At 43.5% G+C, this 13,810-nt stretch overlaps 1 protein-coding gene across 1 annotated transcript in view; it reads right to left on the bottom strand.

The window, feature by feature from the left end:
* Window positions 1–13,810, bottom strand: part of NFIA (nuclear factor I A) — a 353,376-nt gene that overhangs the window by 61,369 nt on the left and 278,197 nt on the right. Inside the window, exon 7 of the mRNA XM_087417277.1 lies at window positions 9,415–9,543. Within this exon, the coding sequence (XP_087273403.1) occupies window positions 9,415–9,543 (129 nt within the window). The remainder of the gene's footprint in view (window positions 1–9,414; window positions 9,544–13,810) is intronic.

The following is a 13,810-nucleotide window of genomic DNA, read 5'->3' on the forward strand; positions in this document are numbered from 1 at the left end:
CTGGGGAGATTCCTCTGTTCCTTCAGCCATTGAGAGTGACGGGATGGGGTGACCCGGCTGGTCACTGCCCTGAGACCACATCTCAAATTCTAGGCAGATGTGGCTCCTCCTGGTGAAGAGAAACCACCTCTCCTTCTAGACCCACAGGAGCAGGCAGAGAGCGAACAGGGGATGGGAAGTGAGAAAGGAAGGAGGAGACTCCTTGAGAAGCCTTTCAGGAGAACCACATACAAAGACACCAAATAGCGACATGGAGGCAGGGGATGGGAGGGACATTAACATTTAGTAACACACTCACCACATGCCAAGCCCTTTCCATCTATCATTTGCCTCCTCCTCCTATTCTTGCTAGAACATTCTGCACAGCTGGGGAAACAAAGGCCATAGAAAAACGTGGCTCGCACACGCACAGACCCCAAGTGGCCAGCCGGGATCTGCGCTCGACTCTGGCAGACCCCACAGCCCGCGCTCCTCCCTGTACTCTGCTGCCCCCAATCCAATTACTCTTCAGAGGTCAATGGCTTGTTTCCTTTCAGGATTTTTTGTTCATAGGTCCTTTGTTATTTTAATACAACCTGGCAACTGTGATGTTCCTCACATGTTTTGCACATAAGAAAAAGGAATTGTTTGGGGAAAAAAAGCAACCACCACTTAATATGAAAAAATGGCAAGTGACAAATGTAAATTTACTGAGGAAATATACATTTTAAAAAACAGTCCATACCCTTGATTAAATGCGGTGGTCTCAACAACACAAAGGATGCAGCATGAAGCGGTGACCCCGCGATACTGCCACCACAGGAGCGAGACATGCACCCCTGTCGCAAACATCACCCCTCTGCCTGCGCGGATGATGAGCTGATCCTACATAAACAGTGCTCAGGCTGCAGCTCCCTGCGGCAGTAATTCACTTAACTTTAACATGATTTATGGTTCTGTCAATAGGGGAGGTTGAAAATCCTGCACTGAAGCTTCAATGTGAGCTTCATATTTAAAACAGCAATTGTGTGTGTGTGTGTGTGTGTGTGTGTGTGTGTGTGAGATAGAAGAAAACACTCCTTTAAATAAATAAAGAGAAGACAAGTCCAGTAGTGACTTTTTTATTCTACTCTAAAAAAAGGAAAATAAAGAATGAGTCTAAATATGGAATCGACATTATATTCAGCTAACCCAGAAAGAAAGAGCTGCCAGGGATTTATCTGATTATGTGATTTATATTATAAGTCATACCAGAAGTCTTATCAATGAGAAGACTTCTAAGAAACTGTGTGCAGAACCAGTGCCTTCACCACGTATGCCTGTGGTGGGGGGCGGGGGGAGGGACGGAGGGGGAGGGGGGCGGAGAGAGAGAGAGAGGGAGGAGAGAGAAAGGGAGGGAGAAAGGGGCAAGGAATTCCAAGGGAGAGCAGCTCCTTTTGTCAAGAGCAGTTGGAATCTGGTCCCCGTGGGTTAGTGCCCCATTCTCTCAGGTGCCTGTCCTGGGGTATTTCGCCTCTTTAGGAGATAAGGAGTCAGTTGGTCTCAGGCTGTAACCTGTCCTCCTTGGGACAACATGTTAACAGGACTCCACTGCAGAAGAGCTCTCTTTAGGAGTTTGCTGTGCGGATGACAAATTAACCCAGCAAGGGGTCCCACACATCTATCTCAGTACAAATTATTAGTGTAATAGAGCTTTTAGTTATGCATTTATCTAGTAATTATTGAATGGTTCCACAAAACCAAGCTGAGCAGCCATGGCCCTTTATGAGGTTCACTCGGTGGGTGGCCTTACAGTTAATTTAGGATGGTTCTCCACCACACAGTTCACTTGCAGACAAATTAGCTAACCAGACTTCTCCTTTAAATATTGTCCATGTCACAGGGAAACTCTTTACAATACAATAAAGGTTCAGTTTTAATTACACGCTTCCTGACTTTTGTTTAGTTGTAGTTTTAAAACATTTGCTGGCACTGTTTTTTCCTTTGGCTGGGCAGTAATAGCTGGTTGTAAGTATCTGGCTAATGAATTTAATAATTTCCTGAACTGGGACTTAAAGGGCCTTTGCTAAAAAGCTGCTTTTCCTCTTTACTATCAAGTTACTTCAAATCCCATGGACAATGTTCCCATTAGGCTGGGCCCCGGCCCTCGAGCTGACCCAACCGATGGCCACAAGCCCTTGTTTCTCCTTTCAATGATCCTCAAAGCAGGTACTTGTTAGTCTATGACACCTGCATTTGAAAATCAACTCTGGCAATTCTTACTGCAGAAAGACAATGTAACGTTTCCTCAGAAGACATGCTCCAACAATAAACAAACACCTACGCTGGGGGACAGACTACTTCAGCACCTGGTCAGCAACAGGTATTTACTTGCTTCTCATTTTCAATTGATGACAATTCAATTGCATTATGCCAGGAGAGACAAATTAGATTCAGCTTCACTGAAAGGAGCACCAGCACGTTCTACAACTAAGTTAAAAGCTCTCCTAAGAGGCAAAGAAGTTTGCAGATACGATGCAAGAAAGCTGAACAAACCTCTTGCTCAGGTACGGGGCCTACGCCAAGGGAGAGGTGCACGGTTCTGGTAGTGATGAAACACCAGGGAAGATTCCTTCTTGAGGGGCCTTAAGTTTGGACGGAAAAATTCATAACACCACAGCAAATATTCTATAAAAAGGGGATCAAACCATTTTGAGCCCAGCATTTCTCTTAATGCCTCTCAAGGTAGAAGCTCTTAATTAAAACCAAGCAAATACACGTTGAGCACTTACTCACCATGCTCTGCATCTCCCCAAATGCTGCCAGATACGTGCAGCTGAATATCAGGTTATCACTGCACATGGGGAGGGGAAGAACTCCCTATCATTCCCAAACTTTCTTGAGGGATCTGATGCCCTCAACCAAAGCCATGCACTCATTCCTTCATCCAACAAATATTTACTGAGTGCCTTCCCCATGCCAGACACGAGGCTGAGGGACCCAGGGAGGAAAAACAACCATCTGGTCCCTGCTCCATGGGCCCTGCCATGCAGTGGTGACTGCTGCCTCCTCCTCCTCTCCTGATTTTGTCTGTGAATCTACACTCTGCCAGCCTCTCCTGGTGACCTCAACTTCCTGGAAGGGGATCTTAGTTCTCCTAATTATCTGCGGTGTATTTTTCTTGGCCAAACTGGGAGATACTGTTAACTGCAGACCCTCAGATGTTTCATCACTAGGAGCAGGATCCCTGTCTGGGCCGTGAGGATTGCGGATGTGGAGAGGCTTACAGAGCACATAAACTCTGACTATCTCTCCAAACGGAAACTGGCACGAGCCTTTGAAAGCTGCATCATAAATCTTTGGTTTATGTGGCTATTGTTTTAGTATGTCTTACACATATTTTCAGAATCAGGGCAATTTTACGTCTAAACTCCCTTCATGTACAGATATTTTCTGACCCACAAAGAAGTGGGGGTTTGGCCTTGTGCTCACATTTTGAATGTCTCAATTCCTGAGGACCGCGTTACCTAAAAGCAGGACTACTTGCTGCTGCTTTGTTTGCACTCTTGCGACGAGAGGGCCTGTGTCTGAGGAGAGTGAGTCTCACGCTGTCCGGTGCTGCGGGCCACAGCGGCTCTCTCTCAGGACGCCCTTGTCCCCGACAGCACCGCGTGCATCCGTCACATGAGTGACTTGTCCTGTCGTCCACGGGGAGGCGAGTGCTCTGAGGCCAGAACCCAGGCTCTTCCTGTCCACGCGATGCAGCAGACAGCAGAGCACCCTGCACGCTGTGGGTGCTTGATAAGCACTGTGGAAAAAAATGAATGGGTCCCCAGATGGTAACAGGAGTCTACAAGCTAATTTCAATATTGAAAAAAGCCAAACTGACCTCAAAAATGGTTTTTTTGCCTTGCACCCAGAAGAAGCCCTGCATTTACCAGTAGCCGGGATTCATGGGCTAATGAAAAAGGTCAAGGAGTTTGTTAATGGCTGTGATTCCGTGGGTTATGTCATGCTTATCAAAACATCTCTGTGGCTGTTACATCTTTGCCTAATAAAAATGGGAAGACAAACGGAGCATTTAAACAAATGCAGTGTATTTCCCCCAGGGGGAGGAAAAGGTGGATGCTCCTGAGATGGGCCAGTGAAGAGGCACTGCTCACTGCCCAGGGGACCGCCCTGGTCTTGGCTCTGGCCAGCTCACACTTGCCATCCTAAGAGTGACGCGGAACACGCTGCCACCTGCTAACCAGCACACCTCTCCCCGTCTACCTACTAATAAAGCCCTGATTTTATACAGAGTGGCAATCTGCTCAGCTAGAAACCTCAACTCTCCAGCCTCTCTTGCAGCTAGAGGTGGTCCTGTGCTGCACGAGACTCTGCAGAAGGCAGCACAATAAGCTGGCAGGCACTTTTTGCCCTGATCTTTTCCTTCTTTCTTCTTGGAACAGAGATGTAAGGCAGGAGGGCAGTAGCTACGTTGTGACCATGAGGTCACAGCATGAGGATGAAAACAACACTGATGTGCGGTGAGAAGAAATCTCAACCCTCGATGGCATTGTGACACCACCATGACAGTCCTGAATCACACGCTTGCTTTTATATGAGAAAAATATGGCCAGTTTAGTCAGATTTTCTGTTACTTGCAGCCAAACACATTCTTGGCGGATACAGGGAACAAATTAGAGCAGAAGATTCCCAGAGCACGGCAGTGTTCTGAAATTCTTTGCTTCTAGATGAGACTCAGTAAGTGCTTGCTCACGAGTGACCTCCAACCTCTGCCTCACAGTATGTACAGCGCAGGTCCCCCCATTTCTAAACCCCTAAAGCACAGAGCTGCTTTACTTACTGCAGAGCATTTAAATTAAGTATCACTCATTACCTTGTTTTTGAAAATAGCAAAGACTTTAGTCAGAAACATAAGTTGCAAGAAGACAAAACTTTCAAGAAACTCTAAAATATCACTGATGATCACTTCAAATCATTCTCAAAAAGAGTTATACCCTTTAAATCATCAAACTTACAACTCTTGAAAAGGCAAAGGGAAGAACAAAGACTTTTTTTTCAATTATCATAAATAAGATAAATTGTCATGATTAAACACTTTATTATGGTTGAAATCTGAAGTTCTGGTAAAAGAAACTCTTTGAAAACCCCATCTTAACTTAAAGTGCACAGTAATTGTAACAATGTATAATGACATACAAATACCTTCACTGAAATTGAATATCTTCCCAGCTCCCCTGGAAATTCCAAAATGCTTTAACCACTTCACCTAATTTTAACTGCATAGGTGGTAAAGTATTATCCCCAGGACACAGATGACAGACTGAGGCGACGAGGGTAAGTGATTTCTCAAAGCCACTAAGAAAGCCAAGAGCAGAGGGGGATTCAGTGTAAGGAACCACACGTCTCTACCTTCACAATGTAAACAGGGAAGTCATTAGAACAGCATAAACTAAGAAAAATCATAGCTTTGAATAGCAGAGCTTTACTTATACAATCTTGCACAAGTTTTCTTTGGCTGCAAGGCCATGGTTCTCTCCCTCTTGGTCATTCTTTATAAAGTCCTGCATAGACCATCAGGCACTTATCACCCTTAGTTCTTCTGCAGCAATGACAACCAATCAGTTTCGGGGAGGGGATGAATGTCTTTTGTGTACATTTATGTGCAATTTGAGTACTTTTTGTTCATTCAAACAATATTTGAGCATAAAACCCACTGTGTGAGACACAATTGGAGACCCTTCCTTTCAGAGCCTTCCTGCGAGGAGAGGGACAAGACGTGCATTAACTAACAAAGCAGGACGAGGTCGGTGGAGGAAACTCGCAGACACGAAAGGCTACGGGAGCTAAAGGAGTGTGAGCCGACGCAGCCCGGGTGCAGCTGCTGAGGTTCGTGCGGAAATCAGCACCTGAGCTGGTCTTGGGATGGGTCAAATGTTGACAGGCAGACAGGTGGGACAGCGGGAGACTTTTACAGCTTGGACGGGAACGGGTGACTTAACTGTGGGCAAGACCTGAGCACTCGATGTCCTGGCACTGTGCGAATAACTGCAGATGCGCGCCCTCGACGACTCCTTACACAACACGACTCTCCTGAGGGAGGATGACAACCTCCAGTTTACAGATGAGGAACCTAAGGCTCGAGAAGTGAAGCAACGCGCCAGGTTCACACAGCTGGTTAAAGTAGTGGAGACAGGATTCAAACACCGGTCCACAGGACCCCTGAGCTTTCGTGCTTAACCTGTATGCTACGCTACCTCTCTTCAAGGTCCTGTTTTCTCTGCCTTTGCTTTGCAATCTTCAACAGGAGTTTTCCTTTGTAAAAGGCGGCCACCAAATCTCCAAATATAGCTCATGTTTGCAGTCAAAAACAGGGCCAATGTTTTTTCAGTGAGGTGACCTTGCTTTGCTGCAGCTCTGTAAAAATATCACCTCTGGCCAGAGCACTGGGATACGTTACACCATTACTGCTTACTAACCGGTGTTTATCCAGGCAAGGTATTCCCAGGAGAAATTTTCAGGAATTTTAAGGAAGGCAGCAGAAGTCTTGCAATCTGGGTACCATCCAGAGGTGAGCATACCACGTGACTCTGAGCAAGAGCGCAGTCAAGAGCCTCAACCCCCAGCCTCCAGGTGCCCAGGATCCTGACAAAGGACACACCTTTCCCTTCTTCCAAGCCCTTTGGAAGTTTGATCGTCTTTCTGAATTTTTCTAATAATTTACCATTTCGGGTGTGGCAACTCTTCACAATAAAAGGAGCATGCAAAGTTGAATTCCTTATGGACAAATGTCCTGATTATTCCACACTAGCTCCCTCGGACAGACTCTTCCCCGCCTTAAATCTGGCCTCCTCTTCCTAAAACATCAACTCTTAGTCCTGGATATGACGTCATTCCCAGCGTTAGCTTTCCAACTGGTCCAGAGAAAAATAAAAGGGAACACGGCACCTGCAGCATATATTTCTTCAACATAGACAGGCTGAATACCAACCATTTAAAAAACATCTAAGTCCAAGAGCGTCTTATGTTAGCCCAGCTCCACATTATATTACGGCCACAAAGATGCCACTGAAGAGTTCCATCTCAACTACTCCCTTCCCTTCATCAGAACACTAAGGGGGGCAGGGTGCAATAATAATGGGTACCTGCATAGATTTTCCAGAAAGGAGAACCAAGGATGCTGGGAACCATCTTGAATTCTGGTGAAAACAAAGAATCTTTGGTATTTCATAATTCTTAAACTAGGCATCTTTCTCTTTTCCTCATAAACATTTTCATGAACAGGAACAAGAGATCAAAACTCATCGTGCTGTACACTGAACAGGTCCACTCTGGTTCAACCCAGCCCAGATCATTTTAGCACATGTGTTAATTGTCTAGCGTGAAGAAGCTCCCAATCGTGGTACCCATGGGTAAACGCTAGAATCATTATAAGAATTTCTGGAACTATGGTTTTAAGGCAAGACACACAGATGGCACTCAATATGTATTGAACAAATGATAATACATGCACGTTGTTTTATGCTCCTCAAAGAGTCTCCACGAATTTTGTCTTATTGTAGTTTATGTAGAAGAGGAGGAGGCTGGGAGGAAAAGTTCATCCAGCAGTAGCACTGTCTCCAGTTTAGTGGTGAGGACATGAAAACTCCAGACAGTACGTGTGGAAAGGCAGAGCCAGTGTACCCAGCTGTCCTGCTTGTCGGCACGATGTGCCCCCCGATCCTTCCCACCTTGCTACACCATGGATCTTTCCTGCGCCTGGAACGCCCTCCCCTCACGTAAGCGACTCTCAGATCTGACTCCCATGTTGTCTACACTTCGCAGTCTCTTATTTGATACCAAGAGCACCCTCCACGTCGCTTTCTGCCCACTTTCTTGCATCTCCCTCCCGCCCTAGACCGTACACTCTCTGAGGGCAAGAGCCACTGAATTCCCCGACGCCACCCAGGAGATCCATGTTCAAGGAATGAATCTAACTCCACAGCCCCTCCTCCGAGCTTGTGCAGAAAATTCTGCCTTTCACATTCCTTCAGTATTTAGAATGCTAACCTGACCATAAAAAGATGAGAAACATTACATACCTTATCTCCCTGAGACCAAAAATCTTCTGACTAAAAGGGTCTCATATCTCTTACCTCCTACGATGGTTTAGATGCTTAATGAATGCTGACTATAGGATAATATCATAATACTACCCCATTTAAAGAGACTCATTCTGCATTCTGGGACCATATAATCCGACTCAGATGCAAGGTTTGCAAATTAGAAAAAAAAATATATCTATATATCTTCTCTGATTATACCACACACACACACACCACACACACACACGTGAAATAATAAGGGATCTTGAGAAAGTTCAGTCAATGATCACAAGATGTTTAAAGATGGAGCAAGTTTTCTTAATTGTGGATATAGAAATTGCTTCATACAGTAGTCAGAATGCTTATTTTCTTCAATGTGATTTCCGCATGTGTGCACTGCACAGCCCTCTTAACGGCCATATCTCCCTGAGATGCACACAGAGTATTCATAAAGGGATTTAAATTTGTGGGACTAACATTGAGATTAATGCCAGAAATATCAGTTTCCCCGGGCGTATGTCAAAGTAGACAAGAGACCATAACCTTCCAGGATGTAATATGATACCAGCTGGTAGATCACAGACCTACCTAAACGAAAATCTGATGGAAGAAAGCAAACATGGTTACAATTACTCATACTCCTACTGTGGACTTTCATAAACAAACTAATAAATATTTTCATCTTGCAATAAGATCAAGTTAAGTGATTTGCTGACATTCTCTTGAGGTTTAAAGCTTGTCTTTAATGTGAAATACAAATCATATTTCTTGTGGACACATTTTAATAATAAATGTAAACGCACATGAGACAAAAATAATGAAAGCATTGCAATGAAAACCAGACAAACTATCTACCACTTCAAAAGGAGTGAATGAAGACTGCTCGTCAACGCCGTGATGCAAACAACCTCGACACAAAGCACCACACGCTGAAATCAGGTTTCCAGGAAAGGGAATCAGAAGGAATGAGAGAATGACAATAAGCTATTACTTGAAAACTGACTACATGAAAATACACTCACCACACACATGCACGTGCACACACGCGCGCGCACGCGCACACACCTCTTGTACAACTCGTAGGACTGATCTGATTTTGGTTTAATTCAAATTACTTCCCACCTCTTTGCAACATCCCACTGGCAAAGAGACAGGTTTGGCCCCTCGTTTGCTCAGGTAAGGATCAAGAATTTGATGCCAAATATCTCCGGCCCCTACAGTTCCATAGCTGTCCCCAAGGATAAGGAATCGGAACACCCACTGACTCATGGAACATCCTGAGGGAGTCCTCACTGTCTCTCATTTTGCTACTCTGGTCCCAGGCCATGATGTAAGCACCACCAAAGGCGCCCGAGGAGCAGCTCACCTCTGGGTCCCGTAATGACAGGCCGGTGATGCTGTGTGAAGGCCGTGGCCAGGGAGGAGGTCTGCGAAGGGGAGGGGCTGGTGAAGCCAGACTTCTCCGACTTCTTCAGCGTGGTCGGAGACGGCATTCCTGGCAAGAGGGATGGATCGACAAGCACACTTTAATTCGTGAAACAACAGCTTATGTAACCTGAAAGATAAAACTTTAAGGGTTAAAAAAAGAAATCTACCTGTGAATGGAAGATTTGTTTTGAACTGGTTTGAATTTGTCACGGGAACAAACAGGTGACAGGTGGTCTCCTGATACCAGCCTCTACTTGATTTTAACTTATTCTCCTAAATAACAGTCCATTTTGGGGCGACTGTTCTTCTCTAACTGGAGAGCGCCCCTTTTCTTCTTGAAAGTTGTCTGTGCCGGTGGCCCCAGGACCCTTCAGAACGGAGGCTGCAGCAGCACAGGAAGCCCCCGTGTGCCTTCATCCCACCTTGCCACTTCACTTCAGCAACAAGGTACTTTCTCCACATTTTAAATAATTTAGCTATTTCAACATTTAAAAAACCCCTCAACAATGGCAACGCAGTTGCTCATCCAACAAATTATTTATAATAAAAAAAAGAAAAGATAGAAGTAAAAGAAAAACTTAAATGCCTAACAATTGAGCACTGTTAAATAAATATGGTACAGCCAATGCAAATAATACTGTAAAAGAATAACAACATGGAAAGATATTGAATGACATGGAATAAAGACATGGAAAGCAATTACAAAGTAGGATGCCACACTCTGATGCTTCTTACAAATGCGTTTCTGTGCACAGAGAAAGGACGGGAAGGAGACACACAAACTGTAACAGGAGTTCTCTCTGTGTGCTGCATTTGGGTGATTTTCATTGCCTCTTTTTGCTTACCTGTCTTTTCTATGATGAACATATATTACTTTCATGTTAAGAAAATAAAATAAAACCTTGTTTTTAAAAATAGTATTTTTAATATAGTGTAAGATTTTCACAGCATTTCCAGTATAAGAAATTCTTTGGGAAGAAAATAATGGGAAAACAGCCCCTTGTCATTACTGGATTGGTAATGTTCTCGGCAGCCACGCGGAACTACCCAACAGGAGGCATCTATTAGTTTGGTAGGGTGCCAGTTAAAACAATGAAACTTGGATATAAAAATAAAGGAAATGACTCCTAGTCTCCACATCACAGGACAAATTTGGGCTGTCTTAAGTTGCAGCACAAAATTGATCTGCACTCACGTCAAAAGAACCAAATTTTATTTTACTTACACGTGTCTACATGTATTTACACATAGACAAGTAAAAACATGTATTATGTTCTGCCTACGACCAGAGAATTTACTTGGGTGAAGTGGAAAACTAAGTAACACAAATGATCATGATGTTAGCATGTAACTGTCACTGAGCAGTTCTAAGTACGAGGCACCGTGTGAAGCACTTCATGGGCAGATCTGTTCAGAAATCTAGGTAGTCTGGCTTATATCTGAATACGTCTTTGTTATTTCTGATCCCAGATTTCCTTAACAAGATTCTATAACACAGCCTTCAAGTATGACTGCAGATTCTGCGAGGACAGAGAGCCCGTCTGCTCTGCCCCCTCTACTGTCAGCACATCTAACAAAGGGCCCAGGGGTTACCAAGTGGCCTGGAAAGATATTTACTCTACTTGTACAGGTATCAGTTTTATCTGTGGCTTTACTAATAGATGCGTGGACATAGCAAAACTTGGGGTTTTGACCCCAGGAGAGAAACAAATTGCAATTGATGTGCACATTTGCACAGTCAGACATCAGGACAACAAGAAGTGGCACATGACTCCACACGGTCTTGGCAAACCTGGATCAGACCTGTTCCAGATCAACATCCACGTGATCTGAATAAAAAACAAAGTCACTGAGTGGCTTTAGCTGTGTCTGTTTGCTCGCTGAGTCAGTAACCAAAGTCACACCACACCAACGTCCCAACATCATTAGGATAGATGAAGGTTTTGGATCAACGTTCACTGCAGGTAACCTAACCTAATGTATCATCATGTAATTACATTCAAGAGGAGATTTCAAATTAAAAAAATAAAGGAAAGAAATAAAAAGCTACCAAAACGTGAACAGATCTCCCAATTCATTCAAACCTCTTCTGTTCAAACACATTTTTAGGCTGCCAACCAGTCCACTGATTTAGACTCAGTCAAATGCCTGAATTATGTGTCACAAAACAGAAATAGGATAGAAAACGAAAATGTCAAAACTTGTTACAAGATGGCAGAATCTTTTCCAGATAATGGAATCAGTGATGAAACACAGTATCTGAACTAACCTTATTAAAGAAAGCAAATCGCTGGACTCCAGAAGTGGTCACTTTGAAAAGTTCATGTTTTCTAACCTACGCCATTCTAAGTACTGCAGAAATGTTGACATGACTTAAATCCACCATTTACATGTTAAAAGGGGAAGTATACATAAAATTTAGGCAGTAACAAGCACCAGGAATGATCAAGTTGGTAAATGGGTTCAAAACCAGCAAAATTCAAATCCTCTTTGAAAGGGTTAAAGAGAGAAGAAAGGCTGTCTGCTCGCGAGAACAATTTTCTAAATTTATCACAGTCAAGTAACATGAACCCAAAGGCTGCCATGAATCTCAAAACTACTTTGTGTTTTCAATGTTTAAAGACTTGTGTTGAGCACATTTCCTTATTATACACTTTAATATTTTCTCCATATACATAATGTATGTTTTAGTTAATTTGTTTCATACACTTAAATGACCGGACGAAATGTCGAAATGCTAGAAAACTGCTTTATGTTAAAAGTGAGAGAACAGTAATCTTGGCTTTTATTTCTGAAACCAAACTTGGTTTCTGTACATTACTTTAAAAATAAACTCCCTGTTAAAATTTCGCTTTCCAATTAGCTATGCACAACTGCTATACAACTGCTATACCGATAAATGACTGGCTTTCTCTTAATGAATCAAAACTTTAATTTCAATGTATTTTTTAGAAGTATCATATTTTTTAAAAAGATTATAGATAAAGCAATGCTATCCCCTTTTCTTGAACGAAATATTACTTCAAAGTTGTTTTCAATATGTAAAAATAAAGAATTTTATAGACTGAGAAGCAGAAATTTAGCATAACGTCTTGTTTCCATGGGACATTTCCTCCTATGATCGCTGTAAAAGGCCTGATGGTGGTAAACAGAACAGCAGGTGGATTTCAAGAGGCATTCTGGCTTGTCATTGGTTTTTCTATCCATCAGACTTTAATTTTTCTCCACTTTGCCATTTTTCTAAGCTACCTGAGTCATTTGCGATAGTGTTCATTGGACACAGACAAACATACACGAAACCCTAGTCGTTCAGTGTGACTCTGATCGCTGGAGGCAGCTGTGAGTGAGAAGTCAACACAAACACCTGCAAAGTGCAGGCCACACACAATACAGTCATCCCTTGGTATCTGCGGGAGATTAGCTCCAGGACCCCCACAGACACCAAACTCCACGGATGCTCAAGGCTCTTAAAACAAATGGCGTAGTCTTTGCAGATAAAGTGATGGGAGGATGTGCACAGGTTAAGTCTGGATTACTTAGAATACCTAACACAATGTAAACACTATGTAAATAGTTGTTATGCTGCATTGTTTAGGGAATAATGACAAGAAAAAAAGTCTGTACATGTTCAGTACAGATGCAGCCATTGTAGGCCTTTTGGTCTGTGGTTGTTTGAATCTGTAGCTGCAGAACCTGTGGATACAGAGGGCTGATGGCGTTCACAAAGATTCTGTTAGATTCAGCGTCAATATCTGTGGTAGTCAGAATTCTAAGGTGGCCCAAGGTTCCTGGCCCCTGGGGTACACTTTGTATAATCCCCTCCCCTTGAATGTGGGCACTACCCATGAATATGATGGATGTCATTCTTGTGATTAGGTTATTATATTGTGAAGGCAAAGAGACTCTTGAAGATGTAATTAAGGTCCCTAATCAGGTGACTTTAAGTAAAGGGTTATTATCGTGGGTGGGACTGACCTAATCAGGTGAGCCTTTAAAAGACAGACTAGATGTCAGAGAGAGTCTCCTGCTGGCTTTGAAGAAGTAAGCTGCCATGTTGCAAAATGGCCTGTGAGAGGGCCACATGGCAAGAAACTGCAGGGAACTCTAGGGGATAAGTGGAGCCATGACTGACAGCCAAGTTTAAGAAACCTGGGACCTTCGTCTTAAAGCTACAAGGAACTGAATTTTGCCAAAAGTCATGAAAGTTTGCAAGAGGAGCCCGAGCTCCAGAAAGGAATGCAGCCTGGATGAGATTCTGACTGCAGCCTTGTGAGACCTGAGCAGAGGGACCAGCCAAGCTGTGCTCAGACCCCTGACCCATGGAAACTGTGAGA

The sequence above is a fragment of the Ceratotherium simum genome, chromosome 2 (assembly GCF_057802395.1).
Source record: "Ceratotherium simum simum isolate JZ-2026a chromosome 2, ASM5780239v1, whole genome shotgun sequence".
Taxonomy (NCBI): Eukaryota; Metazoa; Chordata; class Mammalia; order Perissodactyla; family Rhinocerotidae; genus Ceratotherium; species Ceratotherium simum.